Source organism: Gallus gallus, chromosome 1, assembly GCF_016699485.2.
Source record: "Gallus gallus isolate bGalGal1 chromosome 1, bGalGal1.mat.broiler.GRCg7b, whole genome shotgun sequence".
NCBI lineage: Eukaryota > Metazoa > Chordata > Aves > Galliformes > Phasianidae > Gallus > Gallus gallus.
This window is the reverse complement of record NC_052532.1, coordinates 70037402-70054747: the sequence shown is the minus strand read 5'-3', so window position 1 is coordinate 70054747 and position 17346 is coordinate 70037402. Positions and strand designations below refer to the sequence as shown.

Genomic DNA, 17346 nt, shown 5'->3' with positions numbered 1-17346 from the left:
ATGTGATACACTTTTCTCTTGCAGGAGTTTGCCAAAATGTTCAAAAAGACAGCTATTTTAGCATAGTAGTAATGAGAATCTGATAGAAATTTGGCAGGGATACTACAAGATATGACCAGAGAAGACTGTATGTGGTGATTAATTAGCAGTTGCTCTAATAAAATCCTTCTACCCTATTTACTGATTTCACAGTGTTTACTTCAGAGTGAAACATTACATTGCTCACTTTCCCCTGCCCTTTTCTTCTCAAAATATCCAGCCAATAAGCTGTGGTCTACTGACTTGTATAACTTCTTAGCATGTCTTGTTTTATGGGATATTGGACGCTGCATTTGTTAGTACTGCTGGAGAAGTCCAACCTTCCTAAGAAGTACAAGCAGTTAAGAAGCTGCAGGTCTCTGCTGTATCTGTATTCTTAATGTGGCTTAAAACCCAGAGTAAGTGGCTTACAATGACATAACTATGTTCAGAGTGCTTACTCTTAGTTCTCAGATCTTGAGGAATATGAGATCAAACTGGTATCTTGTCCAAAATTTTTCTGAATTTAGAAGTTAATACGTAGTATCAATATCAATGTGTGTCTTGATAGGCAATCTTTTCTCATTGCATACTGTAAGAAGTTGCAGTTCATAAGTCTGTTCAAGAAAAAAGTATGATTCAACAAATTCTACAAGTGAAGGAGTGTGAATTTGGCTTGTCTCCACTGAAGTCAAATAGAGTAGTGCTAGATTTGTACCAGAAGTCACTCAGAAAATTTCATTGCTATACGCAAGATTACACGGCTAGCACATTTCTAACCATTTTCCTAATAGCGGTAAAATAGGCTTAGTATGTCATTAATAATTATTACATTTGCTTTGAAAAGAAACTTTTCATTAAAAGAAAAAAAAATGTCTTTGTGACCTGTTCATCCTAATTTCCATGAGTTTCAATTTACAATATCAGGGTGTAGACTGCACAGAACTTTCATATCTGCAAGTAGAATGTAGACCCATATAGCATCCTTTACCAGCATTTTGCTTTGGGGGTCAACGGCATTATATAAATAACCTTTTGTGAGTAACAGACAGTCAATCTGAAAAATTAAAATAAATGACTGGTAGTAAAGTTAGCTCCCTGGCAGTTTATGTGGATTTGAGTGTGGATACACACACAGACCTTCACTGAACTGAATCATGGTTTGTAATGGTTCAGCGTGCTGCCTTTATGAAGACTATCGGTTAAGTACATAAGCTGAAAAGACAGGATTTACTTTCTCCCTTTGTCTTTTATTTTAAGCAAAACATTTATACTGGATCTTCAAAAAAACTGCACTGCTGAAGTGAATTTAACTGTCTTGAGCTCAAAACTCTCATACATACAGTGTATATATATATGTATCTGTATGTATACATATTCATTCATGTATAACTTTGCCAAACCCTACTATTATCTGTACAAATCGACACAGAAGATCAGGCTTTCTGTTTGGATCCTTGAAGGATCATTGACATTTTTAAGTGAATTCTGTAGAGTAGATCACCTTCCAAAACTAAAAAATATGCTGCATTCCAAGTATTTTCTTTTAATTAGAAGAAGGCACCTAAATAACACTACAAAGATTTTGCACAGCTGCAATCCCAGAACTGTGGAATACAGAAGTTAGGAATTCAATAAGAACGGTAATTCAGCCGTGTTGTACTAAGGCAGTATTTCCCACTGGGTTTGTTGATGGGCAGGTGGCTCAATATTGCTGAGTAGCCTGCCTAAAAAATAAATACAGCAAGCTTATGGGATGTTATGCACATTCAGATGAACATTTCTTGGTTAAGTTATTGCTTCCTTTCTTCTAACTATACTAATGGTAAAATTATAAGATCGGTCAAATTTAAACATGCTTAATGTGGATTTTGGGCAAAGACTTCATGTTCCTTCCCCAGGCTTATGCTCAAAGAAGCTACTTTCGATAACAACATGCAGTCACGATAGCTGAGCTGATCAAATAGATTGCTTTCTCCAGGAAGGTTGGCACTGTCAGGCCATTTTTCTTTTCCCCTGCTTTTGTGTTTCTTGTCCCCCTTCCCCCTCCCCAGCTAGGAAACATTGCTCTTCCCCTTGCCTTTATTTTGTTGCTTTCTTCCTCACCTAATTCAACCAGCAGAAAACTTTCTTTATGCTGGTTAGCAAGCTGAATTAGCTCTGCTATGGGTCTGACAAAAAGGACTGTGTGGCAGTGAGCAATAAGATCGTCTCAAGCTGTCACTCCCCTCGCGTTTCCAGAGTGACTGAAGAATGCGTAATAAAAATCAGAGCCTGAACTGCTAAAGCAGCTCCGAGCCCTTTGGGTGGAATGATGTGGAAGGCACTCTTCATTTCTCGTAGCTGCTGAGAGCCTGTGTGGGCCATTCCAGCAGGCAAGGGTTCCTCAGTCAGTATAGAACAATGGTCATTTCTCCCATTATTTTTCTTCCCATCACCTTCTCATCCCAGCTTTCATATCCTGCAGTAGGGATGCAGCAGCGGTGCCTTTGCTGCCGTGCCGCTGCTGGAGGTTTTGCTCCTGCTCGAACTAGCTTGAGAGAGGCAAGGCTCTGCTGTACATACACTTTCCCCTTTACTGAAAAAAATACTTTCAGAGGCAGTGAACAGAGAATAAGTGATTTGAAGGCATTAGTCATTAGAAACAACATCAACCTTGAACAGTTTAGGAATTTAACAGCAAATCCTATGAATAAGCTGTGCAATAGTCTCTAGGTGTGATCACAGCTGCAGAGCACTGTTGTGCAGTTCAGTGAGACCATACTCATTTGTGCAGGAGACGGAGACAATTAATTGGATATGATTTCTGAATAAAGCTTCAAGCCACAGAACAGGTATGTTCATGTTAATGCAGTTTGCATAGCTTTCTTTTTGAAGAAACTTAGAGTGTGATGTAATGACTGAGGAGAAATGCTGACTGTTTCTTTTGATAAAAATAACAGTGTCTTTAAAAAAAGATACTAATCAGTAAATAAGGTGATGGAAGCTGTGTTTAAAGAGAGGTATTTGGCGCAGCTCTCCATTCTCTTGTGGAAGGAGGCATGGAGCTTCTAAAGCAGGAAAGTCATTAATTTCATGCAGCATATTTTTCCTTGCCAGAACACTTGTCCACAGTGTCATTAAACTGAGTTTGTGTATCCAAGGTTGCCCAGATGGGGATGCGCAAGTGGCAAGAAGTAGAGAGAGTTCTCTATAAAGTCTGAACACTGTCGGATAGCAGTAGATTAAGCGGTGCCCCAAAAAGCCTTGGAGCTGTGGTGACAGCAGAAAATTCTACTTTCCCTCTGCTTGTACCTCTCTGATGCATCCAATTAGCTCTACTACCACCTGTGGACTTCCTTGCTGATGAGAAGCAATGGAGAATTTGGTTGCACGGTTGTGTACACAACAGATTTGAGATTTAGAGAGGTGCTATGGCTGGTGCTGCTTGCTGCTGCCTTGTTACTGGGCCAAGAAGCAGTCAGTGGAGCAGTAGCAGGCTGCTTGGGTGCAAAAGCATCAGGCATGGCCTGAGTCATTGTTAACTGGCTGTAGTGGAGGGTTGGGTTTAAAGGTGCTGCGAGTGCCCAAGGAAAGGAAGTTCTTTTTAGGAAAATGTATTTTAAAAAGCAGCGGAGACAATGTTTCTCACTGTCTACTTTATAACAGTAAGAACTGTGCACAGGTGAGTGAGTTTAGTGAGCTCTGAGTGCAGAGAAGGGAAATGGGGAAAATAAACACTTTGAAGAGCTGGAGAAGAAATCTTTTGATTTCTATGAAATTCCAGTTAAATTGCTGCTTACACAAAATTTGTGCCTGAAGTGCAGTCTCTGGAATACAATCCGAGTGTGAAACTAAAGTATGCCAATATTTCACCATATTATTGGAAACACTATGCAGAGTGATTTCACTATACTTTGAACATCAGGAATGATTCCCATGAATTTTTGGTACAAGTTTGGTCCAAGGGGGAAAGAAAAAAATACTTACGTCTTGCAGAAACCTCAGTTACTTCCAAGCACACACTGCTTTTACTGGATGATTATACGGAAAAATAAGTGTTCCACTGTTTAGGTTAGCTAGAGAACAGTAACTATCCGCTATTATTGAGCAAAGACGCAGCAAGTTTGAAGTCAAATGAACTTGGAGGTTGCATACGGTGCTTGGCTTTTATATAAAGCAAGCTCAAGGTTGAATGCAGCATTCAAGTTGTAAAATGGATGTAGAACGGGTAAAAAAACCTGCAATTACTTCAGTGACGATCCATTCAGGTTAAGAATTTTCATCTTTGCTGTTGCCATAGCAATCTGTTCCCCTGTCACTACCACATTAAAAATCCATTCTGTAGAACTGTTGTTGCCGATATTGAACACATAACAGACAAAAACATTTTTTTTAATAGCTTAGATATCTTATTTGCAATGGGAAGAAGACCTAGATCTTAAAGAGATGCATGTGTACTTAAAAAAGGAAAAAAAAAAAAAAAAAAGATTAGTATTTCTGTAGTACATTGTAGGAACACAATATTTGCGCTGCAGTATTTATGTCAGTATAAAATAGTTTGCAAATAATACAGCAATGCAGTGTCAGTTGAACTCAAATAATTTGAACTCTTCTGCTAAGCTACAACAACCCCATATGTTCCCAAGTTAAGTATTTATTTTGGTAACATGCTGTAGCAGCAGGCTTTTGAAACTACATGACTATTTAACCTTCTGTGACTCACTAAGTCTGATTCTCTTCAGGGATTGATTTCGGAGGTTTCATCTGTACTGGCATAATTTGGGAATGGAAGAGAAGTTGTGTTTGCTAACAGTTCTGTGTCTGTGATCTAAGCTGAAATTACTCCTCTACCAAGCTCATCAATGACTTTAGATGGACGTTGAATTGTAGGAACAGGTCCTCAAGCTTTTATTAGTGCACCCAAATGAGGGAAGGGGGGCGGGAAAGAATTTGTAATTCAAAGCTAATATATCAAGAGATGTTCTGACAAATCTATTTACCAAAGCTGATTAAAATTTAAATATATTTTGGTAAAAAAGAGATACATACCTGTGTACTCATATGCAGAAGTATGTTTATATGTATTTGCTTAGGGCTGAGATGCAGAAGTTCACTAAAATCACAAAGGAGCCCAACTGTGAATGTAAAAACTCAGAAATTGACTAATGAAGTCATAAGGTAACGAGCAGTAGAGAACTGAACATACAGCCTTTAGTCTGATCACCAACAATGTAAATCTCGTCCCTATTTCTGGCTCAGAATCTCTAGTCTTTGTCCTTTAAATTTTTATGTTCTGTCCGTATCATACTTCTTTGTTTCATGTTTTATGTCTTCCACTTGCTGATGTCCCTACACACTTCTGCTCCTCAGTTAACTCTGAGAGCCTGGATCAAGGGACAGTGTTGATTTAATTCAGAAGAAGCATAGGAGGAGAAGATACAGCTAATAGTTGCAGTGCTATTGAGCATTAAAAGAATTAATGGTGAGAAATGATTCTATTTTTTAGCTGCATTTGGCAGTATCTTCTAAATTTCCCTTTTTTTTTTTTTTTTTTTACACAAGGTTAACTGGTTTTTGTCCTTTAATGCAACTATAGCAACTATATCCTTCACTTCTGTGGCTTTGGGGTTAGTTTTCTTTTAAAATATTATTATTAATTATTGTGTATTGCAGTAAACTACCCATTGGGGCTGCTCTAGAAGTGATGCCTCCTATTTTATTACATTGACCCATGACATCTGAAGGTGGTGCTGGTGGTATGGCAGTAGAGGTTGAACCTTCCCGCCAATATTCCATTACATTTTGTTGCCGTGTGACAGATGGCAGCAGAGGGGGAATCTTACAAAATGGTGTCTGACATGGAGGTGCATATGAAGCAAAGGCATGCTACTGAATTCCTCCACGTGGAAAAAATGGCATCCATTGACACTGATCAGTGCTTGCTCAGTGTTGATGGAGACCAAACCATGGGTCTTAGCACAGTGAGGTGGTGGGTGTTACATTTCAGTAGTGTTGACAGAAACATGAAATCTAAGCCGCATTCCAGACAGCCATGGAGATTTTCACAAGCACAGCATGCAGATTCTTGTTCGTTGCTGACAAAAATGCATAGCTAATGGTGGTGACTATGTTGGAAAATACTGTTCTGTAGCTGAGAATGTGCTCTATCAAAGTGTTATTGTGCTCTTTGTATCTGATATAGTTTCCATGGAAATAAATATAAAGCATTACTTTTGGAGCAACCTACATCCATATTATTTCATTTGCTTCTCTTCACCTGTTTTTGCAATTCAAAATGTGACCCTTCAGAACATGATACTGGGTAACATTTACTCAAGAGCTTAGACTGCAGGTCTCCTACACTGTGAACTTGCTTGTTTGTAGGCAAACAGAAACTTGGCTCTTAATTTCCCCTCATCGCTTCTCATTTTGGTTGTCTTTCCACATTGTAGGTATTTCAGGGGATCAGCGGAAAAACTCAAGCAGACTTAGATAGAGGAAAGATTTGAAGTTATCTTTGACTTTTATAGACCTTTTTTATTAAAATGCTCAGAGCTGTAAATGTAGTAATAAGAAACTCATTTATCTTGACAAAAGTGCTGCCATAAACTATTCAGCACTCATAAAATAACCTTTTAAATTATTGTTTCTGCTGGTATCGATAAATTCATACAAAGTGCTTAAAGGTCAGGCATTGCCAGAAAAATGTCTTTTCAGCTTGTTAATTAAAGGTTTATAAGAATGTGCACCAGCTTGCTCTTTGGACAAATTGGAAAAAGGGAAGGAGAAAATAAAACCCTGCATGGGTGGAAATTAAGGTGTGGAATTAGTGAGTGATGATTCTTTGATCCTTCAGGCTCAGCATGGCAAGCCTGGACAGTTTGGGAGTGAAAATGGTTGTCACTGACCTAAAAGACAGGGGAGTCAAATGTGGCTCTGCATCAACAGATGAGATGACATTAATCAACAGTGTGGATGAGACACTTGAAGTAGGAAGCCTGGCTTGCATTTCCACCTGTACAAAAGTTTAGCCCTTACAATGTTATTTTGCTTCTAAATGTCAATTTTTTCATCACTAAAATGAAGACAGTAATACTGAGTACCCTGAGATAAAAGATGAGATGTGTAATAGGGAAGGTTCAGAGTTTTCTGTTGCTGAGTTCTGCTTGTGCAACATCTTGACCTATTTATTGTCCACACTGAGAGACAGTAACTAACTAATGCAAACAGTGAATATTAAAATAGATTCTTAAATAGACTCCTGTCTGTACATACTATAGTGCTACTATTGCTGTGAGATGAAATTTTTGAATTTTCCCTCAGCCATGTGATTTATGCGCTGACACTGCTTGAATATTAAATAACAGATCCTTACCGTAAAAAACATTTGTAAACAGTAGGCTGCATCTTTGTCACTGAAAATTTCATAACCCAAGAATGCCGTAATTTGTTTTTGCTCTCTTGAGATGGCTGCAGAACTCCTACTTCAGGAAAATAAATCTGAAGAATTTTTTCAGGGCGCAGGTGACAGAACTGATGATAGTTCATTCCTCTGATACCCACAGACAATGCATCCTGCCTTTGTTTCCAGGTGAAGCCAAGAGAACGCCGTAGAGCAGTTTTATGACATTTTTGTTTCTCCTCATTCACATTCACAGCTCCAGTGCTGTGCGTTTTTAAACATAACAGAACTGGCACAGCAATGCACCTAGAGGCTGGGATGAGCTCCTTTCTCAGAGGATAGAGGCATTCTATTCCAGCCACATTTTTTTTTCCTCCTCCTGTGATTGATATTTGAAGTAGTACAAAAAAAGGAGATTTGTTACGTGAAGTTTTTTTGTGCATCCTACCAATTGATAACCACATCTTATCTAACTTCTGAGTAATTTGATTCTTATCTTTATAGTCAATCCCCAATTTCATTCAGTGTCAGCACTTCTGATTTTGATACATGGTATTCTGTTGGACAGTTTGAAAATCCTTGCAAATCCAGTCGTATCTGTAGGAATATGAATATCTGAATAGGAGTTTTCAAGGTCTATGGTAGCACGTATAGAAAAGGTAAAAGCTTCAGCCACACTTTAAGCACGACCTTCCTGAAGGAAGAACTTCTTGTTACAGTTTGCAGTAGAGGGTTATGCTCAACTCAAGAGAAGTTGTGATGTTTGCTGGGAAAACTTGGGCTCACTGCACTACCGAAGAAATCTCATTTTATTCATGAACACTGTTGAGATGGAGGGAAAATGTACATCATAATGTGTGATAAACTTTCAGATTATCTAATTTGAGTGTGTAAATTCCTTTTTGTTATTGATCTTAAAAAGCAAAACAACTGGGCTGAATTAATGTAGCTTATGGTAATATAAAGCAGGGAGTAGCACTACATCTACTAAGTGGCCGTACAGCAGGTGGCTTCTCAAGTTTTCCTTCTCTCCAGGAATTCCTCATGTCATCCTTTCCAGCGTTTAAGGCCATCATATGGTAGAGAGGGCAAACAAGACATTCGTGCAGATAGTTTTTTGTATCCTTCTTGTTTTTATCCCCTATGTCACTCTATAGGGATAGCTGCAGTGGAAACACTCCCTTCTCTTACTCACTTTGCTGACTGTACTCACGTGGGAAGGTAAAACTTGCTAATTCTTTTGTCTTCAGGTAGAAATGCTGTTGTTTTTTTTCCCCTCTTTGGCTTGAGACAAATTTTGGAGTATATTTTTACATGGATAATCCAGGCATAGATAATCTATGAGTGCTCAGGAAAAATGATCTTGCATGTTTATAGCTATACAGTTCTCCTTGATGATCGACTCCTTCTTGAAGATATAAAACCACACAACCAAATATCTCAAAGAAGAGTGGCAGTGTTGAAAATATAAACTCTGTATGACAGGTTTATTAAAAATATTCTGCATGAGAATGCGTGGTATTCTTATCAAACACTATAGTTAAAATGGAGCAGAGTATTTTATGACTCTGATGTTGAAGTCTGAGAAGAACTCATCAACACAGACCTAACACAGTCTCTCTTTGCTTGAACTGACTTCATTATGTTCTCATTTTTATTGACAAATTTCATGATCAGATTGATGATGGGATAACATTAGCATGTTTTATTTTGCTGGCTGTGATCCAATATCTTTGTTCTGAGAAGAGTTAAGTTCAGAGAAATTCACTTGAACCTGTTTTTCTTTTGTTATTAGCCATTCCTTGCAACCAAATACATTTTTTTCAGGTTTGTTTTCTGCTTTTTTTCAGTGACTATGTCTCCCATGCTCTTATAATGGCAGTCATCTGCTTGCTTATATTGCCACATCATTCCAACAGCAATTAGGAAACATTAGATAGAAGTTATACAAACTTGTCTTAAGAATACTGGCCAGTTAACGAAAATATGAGCTGCATAAGAAGATGAATGAGTGGAAGAGGGTAAAGGGGAAAATTCTTCAGATTCTTCAGATCTAGGACCCACTGTTAAATCTGTGAGGTATCTATCCTTTTTGTTGGAGAAAATACGTACGTGTTATTTAGAACATCTCAGATCCAGTATTTCAGGAGCATCTGTGGGTGAGTCTTGAAAAAGATCTACCATTCAGACTGTCTGAAATAGATCTCATACCTTATCTATTTTACTATAGATGGATGAAAAGTCAGCAAAGGAGTGAGGCTGAACAGTCACAGAGAATTTTTAGGGAGAGAGGAGGAATTTATGTGTATTTGACAGGATTACAAAAGCATGTTTTACTTGTTCTGTTCATGTCCTTCTCTATTCATAAGTGGGAAAGACATTACTGGGTTTACAGGCTCTCTGCTTAGAAAGTAAACTTTATGAGAAAGACAACAGTGTATTTCCTCATTGAAGGAGCTATATCAAATCTCTTAAATAAGTTTTGAATAAAATTGTTGTTCAAGAGAAGGGTGAATAAAGGTGGATGGTAATAGCTGCTGCATTGGCCCAAATGGATGCGGTCATAGAATCACAGAATGGCCCGGTTTGAAAAGGACCACAATGACCATCTAGTTTCAACCCCCCTGCTATGTGCAGGGTCACCAACCACCAGACCAAGCTGCCCAGAGCCACATCCAGCCTGGCCTTGAATGCCTCCAGGGATGAGGCATCCACAACCTCCTTGGGCAACCTGTTCCAGTGTGTCACCAACATCTGTGTGAAAAACTTCCTCCTAATATCTAACCTAAACCTCCCCTGTCTCGGTTTAAAACCATTCCCCCTTATCCTATCATTATCCACCCTTGTAAACAGCTGTCCTAGCTGAATGTTATGCTACAGTGCATTAAAGGAGATTTATAAGTAGCTTTCCATTTTAATAATTCAGTATTTAATGTTTACTACAACCCAATGAACTTCCCTTATGACCCTGGCAATCATGTAATGCATCATCTTACTCGTGCACATTTTGAAGTCTCGCGATGGTGCATTTCACCTTTCTTCTGATGGTTTCATCTTTCTTCTTCTTTTGAAAACAAGACTAGACAACCTCCAGTTGCTGCCACACGGTTGTTTGCTGTGTGTACCAAAAAAAAAAAAAAAAAAAAAAAGCATAATAACAAGGCACATCCTTTGCACTCGTACTTAGAACATGCTCCAAGAAGGCACTGGCTTTAATGAACAGTTCTTTTAAGTGAGTTAAAGAGATGGAAAAGTAACTCTTTACTCCAAGTGGACTGGGAAGGGAACTTCTGTGTAGAGCAGATCCTGGGCAAGCTATGCCTGTGTTTTAAACCTTGTTCTACTGTCTTGTGCTTTTTTTTTTTTTTCAACAGACTTTGGGAACTATCACTGCAGTGCCCATTAAGGTTCCTCAGGTCAGCTCCTTGCAGAGGTTGGCAGGACAAGGACCAGCAGTGCTACCTCAGGTAGGAAATACAGTTCCATGTGTTGTTTTATATGTATTCAGCTGTGTTCCCATCTGGCACCAAGGCCTGTGTAGGTTTGCACACTCATTAGACTGAACAAATTTAGTAGATCCTGTATGTTACTGGGCAACTCACCTTCAGTGAGTTGAGAAGCAGAGCTATGATTTTCTCCAATTTTTGAAGAAAAGAAATATCAGGTATATTTTGGGAGTATACTGTTAGCACAATGAAAAGTCATAAGAAAAAAAACACAACAACTCAGATTTATTGTGAAAGAACAAAATACATATGGCAAACTGTAAATCTATGCTTTACAAAATGAATCACAAATCATAGATGCAAAAATCTGCAGATCTGTAATTAAAAAGGGAGGTGGAAGTATTAACCTTTCTGTTCAGGATTTAGAGTCAAACATTCTTTTACTAACTTACTTACTTTATCTCTGTTTATCCCAATATAGTGTTTTGCCTCAACTAACCCAGCCTAAGAGTCTGTGTAGGGGTGAAAGTATTAGGCCATTTATGCTTACAGTCTGAGAACTGAATTTTCTTTTTTGAATATCCAGCATAGTTTCCCTAATCGTACACTTTGTTCCCCATTTCAGCCCTTCTTCTCAAAAACATTAGATGTCATTTTCAACATGGGCTTTACTGCAGTGGTTATCCTTTCAGAGTCATGATTATTAAGTGCAGATGTATTTCTGTTTGCGTAGCCCTCAGAGGTCTATTTTTCATATTTGAACATTTTTCTAACATTGAAGTCAATGTTAGGTCTTTCTATTGTTCCTTTATTATTTTTTTTTTCTAATATTTTCTTAGTGGCAGAATCTAGTAGCAGATCTATGAACTAAATCTGCCTGGAGGAAGGAGTATTTGTATTTCCAAGATAAAGTTCTTAAATTCTCTCTTTAAATTACATTTTGTAGAAAACAAAGCTGTGAACATAAAGTGAAGGTCATAGTTTTCTTATCAAGTTCAAGACTTCACTTTTCAGCTGTTCTTATGGCATAATGACACATTGATTCTTTGCCATTTTGGGGTGTCAAAGATGAGCAGATTGTTCCTGGAAATAGATGAAGTTCAAGAACAGTGGAAAGACCTGTAACAGGGACTTAAATTATTGTTAAGGTTATGTTTTAGCAGTGATGATGGCATTGCAAATGCTGCACTCAGAGAGGTATCAATGTTCTTATGCTCGTGTTAAACAGAAAAATTTTCCTTCAGTGTTAGATTCAATTTTAAAGAGTTGAAAAAAGTGGAATAACATGTTTTCTTTCTATCTTTCTCTTGAGCTTGTGGCAGTATTTGTATTTCTCTTTTTTCATTTGTGCTCTAGAACAGTCTTTAATTTCATGCCCATTTATGCAATTTTACTTAGTATTAATGAAATATCAATGCTTCTGCATCAGCCCTGGGCCATAGTTTACTAAATTTTCTATTTCATATAGATAACATTGGAAATAACCACACAGCAATCTCACTTCTATCAGAACTAAAACTGAAGTATGCAGCTACATATAAGACCTCATGATCAGGAGTAAATGTTTTTTCTGAGTTTTCACAGGCCTAGATCTCCTTCTTCAGCAATAGCCTCCCCCTCTTGCAAGCTGTCTCCTCTGCAGCTCATCCTGGTCTGTATGTTCATCTCCTGCTCAAAGCCTGCAGAGAAGTTTACCATTTCCATACCATTTCCTGGAGGAGAACTCCCCCACCCACCAAAACTTTCTGCTTGATGTTTAAAAGAGATCAAGTTTTCATTTTGAAATTATTTTGGAAATGAAGGGATGTTTAGTACCTTCCAGGAGGAGCTGGAAAACATGCTGAACTGAGTTCTGTCACAGTCCATGTCTTCTTGGCTATTGTGCATCAGTTTTGGTTACAGGGCGGGCTGACTGCTAACCTCATTTTGTCCCTCCTGGTGACCTGCATAGCTTGTGCATCTTGCTCTGAGTTAGTGGTGCAATGCTACCATTCCAGGGCTGATTTTCTGAGAGACAGCTTTGTCACTGTCTCCCAAACATTAACAAGCAGGGCTTGAATGAGTATGGCATCTCCTAAAACCTTACTCAAGTGCCCTTGTAGCAGCAAATTAAAGGGACAGCTTTTTCACAACATACCAGAATTCATTACTCTTCTAGAATATAGCCTATCACAAAAAACTGCAGCAGTACAATGTCCATATTCATGCATATTATCTGAGGCTGAACATTGTTCTGCATCCTAACTTTCCCCAACCTCTACCTGTGCAACGTCTCGCTTTACTAGGGGGTAAGGAAGAGCCCTAAGAGCAATGAAGTCATGGCAGCAAAGGTTTCAGTAAGCCCACCAGCATGCCTACCTGCTTACTCAAGCAGCTAAGTTTAACTGCAGTTTGTGCTAGTGTGGCACCAGGTACAGGGACAATCTCTTGAACTGACTTAATCATGTCTATATGTGCCTCTCTTCTTATGTATGGAGTGGTTGAAGGCCTGGATATGGCCCTTTGCATTTATATTTTGATGCTTTCATTGTTCCTCATCAAGGCTCTTGATTTACCTCAATGCAGTCAACCAGAAAATCACCATACAAGTAAACTGAGACACTTCGCTATACTTACATGAAACAAAACATACAGCTTTTTCATTTTCCACGTTTGTATAGATACAAATTACAAATTTATTTTGATCATTTGAATGGGTTTATGATATGACCCCCTGGGAGCTCTTCCATATGGGCAATGAAGATCCAAAATCTGCATAGTCACAAATGGTAGCAAAATCCCTTCACTTTGTGCAGTACTGCTATTAAAGAGAGAACAAACAAACATTAATTACAAGTTCATTGCATAATACAAACAATATTTCTTTAGGCATTCATTATTTGCCAAAACAAGATTGTTTGGCAGACTTCTTTTTCTAATTTTTTTTTGCAGAATATGTGGCTATTTCTGTTTTCATCAAATAAATACAATTTCTGCTATAAGCTGCAATGTTTGGGATTTTAATTCCATAGAATAAAAGAATATTTCAATTTAAAAGGGATTCACAGAGGATCATCTGGCCCAACTCACGATTCTATGCAGTACCACCCAAAACCAAACCCTATATCTGAGTGTGTTGCCCAAATGCTTCTTGAGCTCCAGCAGCATGGGGCCATGACCACTGCTCTGGGCAGCCTGTTCCAGAGCCTGACCACCCTGTGGTGCAGATCTTGTCCCTAACCCTGAGCTGCCCCTCCCCTGACACAGCTCCATGCCGTTCCCTCGGGCCCTGTCGCTGTCACACAGAGCAGAGCTCAGCGCTGCCCCTCCGCTCCCTGTGAGGAGCTGCAGCCGCTATCAGGCCTCCCCTCAGCTCCTCTGCTCTGAGCTCAAGGGGGGCCAAGGGACCTCAGCTGATATTCATGCATCTTCCTCTCTAGACCTTTCACCATCTTTGCAGCCCTCCTTTGGGTGCTCTCTAATAGTTTTATGTCCCTACATTGTGATGCCCAAACATGTACACAGGACTCGAGATGAGGCCACAAAAGTGTAGAGCAGAGCAGGACAATCCAGGTCTTCTTTGTCATCTTACGTTGGCCTTTGAGGCTTCCAGTTGAGTGAGATGTTTTCAAACCGCAGACTCTCCACTTCACTCTGAGAAGCAAGTTGTGGAGATCTTTTACTGAAACACACAGGTGATGCACTCGCATTCTCAAGCTGTTCCTGTGCTCAATGGCACCCATTAACTGTAAGGAGGGGTGGCCCCATGACAGGCTGGGGCTCCGGTTTCCAGCTGTGGTGCAGAAAATCTGTTTGGTTTGAACATTTTTACATGGAAATGTCAGTCACTGTGTAGCCACATGAAAAAAAATTTAGTTCAGTTCTTCCAGCGGAGCATTTTCAACGAAGCAGTGAAGGTATTAAAGTAAACCTCCCATTTTGTTGTCTGTAATTTGGACCCAATCCAATTCTTGTTGAAATTAATGGAGAGACTGTGATGATTTGAAGAGCAGTTAAATCAGATTATAATGTTATTTCCCTGACCTATTTTTCCACTCTTGGTTGAAGGCAGGGGTTGAGATTGCTTTGCTCATGGTGTTCCTGACTACAATAGTGCAGAGCTGTGTGGCAGAAGCCCACGGTGGAACTATCACATAGATCAATAGTGAACAGAAACAGGAACTGTTTTACATAAAATGTATGTGTTTTTCAATAGACCCTAGCCAATTCTGCCGTAAAGTGCTGCTTATTTTTTCTCTTCTGGAGTGATTTTACTGTGCATCATTCAATAGGGTCTGCACTCAGTCACTAGACTGCAGGCTGCTTTGGGGCAGGTATGGCTTTGTTACCATATGTTTTTTCATCACAGGTACAGCATGAGCCCAACCTGAGGCTGTGTTCTCTACATGTTCCCATAACCTAGAAGCACATTTGCATTTATAACACTTCTTGTCATAGTTATCATCAGCACAGTACCACTGACAGCTGCTACTTCTCTTTACATGTGTACCCAAACCAACTCCTGGCTTCCTCAGTGACAGTACTTGTGGAATATTTCCTGAAAGGAAAACAACCCTTCTAGCCAGCACCTGAGCTGTACAATGGCAGGAAAAATGACTGGTTTGTGGCAAAGCATCTCTCTGTATCCTAAGTCTAAAACAATCATTACTTTTGAATGTAATATGTGAAGACTGTGCATAGGCATTAAAAAAATGGAAAAAATATTATTACTAAATGTGAGTTGGCCTTTGTGAAACTGGGAAAGGAGCTGGCTGATATGCATGTCTGTATCAGAAGTTAAACTGAATTGTTCAAGAGAGACAAAAGAGCTTTATTGTTTGTTTGAGTATGGAACAAGTGAATTGGTTGAAGTCATTACAATGTCAGTGGAGAAAAGGACTATAATCCCCTAAGGGATGTCGTGCACCTTTCTGCTACATAACCCTCTGCACTTCAAAGGGGATGTGTTGGAATGCTAGTGGAGAAGGAAGCATAATCTAATTCAAGGTACCTTAATCAGCATGGTTTATAACCTTGCAAAGGGTTTTCCAATAATATTTAATATTCATTGACTGTATGCATGCAGAAAACATAGAAACAAAATTGCTTTTTCAAGGGAAATGTTTGCATAGGTCTGGCTGAAAAAACTGTAGCCCTTAAAAATATAGTTGTTAATCTGTTTTATTCTATATAAGCTTTTATATTGTGCTTGTCACTGTATTTGGAACACCTTCCAGTAATTTATTAAGCAGAAAGATTAACATCTGTTGTAAGCTATTTCTTCTCTCATGCTTTCCCTTTGGGAAGAGGCATGTGCTGCTGAGTGTTCTGGTTAGTGTTTCTTTTTATCAATTTGCTTATTTTTAATAGGCATGTTGCTATTAATTACATGCCTCTGTATATTTCTGTCAAAGGAGGGTAACACAGAAAATATTTATTGTCAGAAGTGATGAAGTTTATGATCTGTACTTTTAGAGAAGGTTGAGTCCTCTCCCTGTGTAAGCATCAGTCTGACTGTAGAGACTCCCCGCATCATGGATGCATGGCATCCTCTGCCTTTCATACTGAGAGTTTCATGGGAAGCTTGGAAGATAGGATGGGATGGTATAGAATAAAACAGAACAGAACAGATCGGAACAGAATGGAATGGAGCAGTTTGAAGGGACCATCGAAGATCGTTGAGTCCAACTGCCTGACCACTTTAGGACTAGCCAAAAGTCAAAGTGTGTTATTGAGGGCACTGTCAAAATACTCCTTGAGCGCTGACAGACATGGACATCAGCCACCTCTATAGGAAGTCTGTTCTAGTGCTTGACCACCCTCATGATGGAAACATGGCAATTTGTGGGACTCTTTGTGACTTGCTTGAGGATAGGTTGTATGGGCAGCCTGCGTTGCTGATAGAATCAAGGATTTTCTGGAGTGCTTCATGCTAGGCATTTTACATTGGTCTAGTGCAGCCAAGATGGAAGAAAATGTGAATAAGGTGTTATGATTAGAACCGTTCCTTGTAGTTGAGAGCATGCTGGCAGTTGGCCCTGGCAAGAAATACAGTTTTCTGGAAAAAGATAGGTATGTACATATAGCAAAGGGGACTGCACCCAGATACAGACTTTCCAAAATACCTCCCTCTGCTTTCTCTGTCTGATTTTCTGTTCATTATGAGAGAACTGATCTATGGTGGTGGTGAAGGAGAGGAACTGGGTGTTACTTGTCCTTGACTTCTTCAGAGCTAACCAGTGTCATGAACATTTTGAAAAGAATCTGGAAAGACTGATCTCCATGTGATAATCTGCAAGTAAGAGCCAAAAATATCCATACAACCCCCAGGAAAGATTAAAGCAATTCTAACATTCAATACTGTACCTTCTCCACTGGTAAAGTCTCGTGCTTCTCCAGATAAAGTTTTTTGGTTTTGACAAGTCAGGGCTGGTCAAATTCTTATAATGTGCCATTATTATCTAGAATCACAAAAAGATTTTAATGTGATGGACTGCATTAAGCTGTGACATCCCCATC

General features: G+C 39.1%; 1 protein-coding gene across 3 annotated transcripts in view; it reads left to right on the top strand.

Moving 5' to 3' along the window:
* Positions 1-17346, top strand: part of PHF21B (PHD finger protein 21B) — a 161783-nt gene that overhangs the window by 106785 nt on the left and 37652 nt on the right. For all 3 annotated transcript variants that reach the window (XM_046943894.1, XM_015291043.4, XM_040703199.2), the window contains one exon: positions 10777-10869. In XM_046943894.1, coding sequence (XP_046799850.1) covers positions 10777-10869 — 93 coding nt within the window. The remainder of the gene's footprint in view (positions 1-10776; positions 10870-17346) is intronic.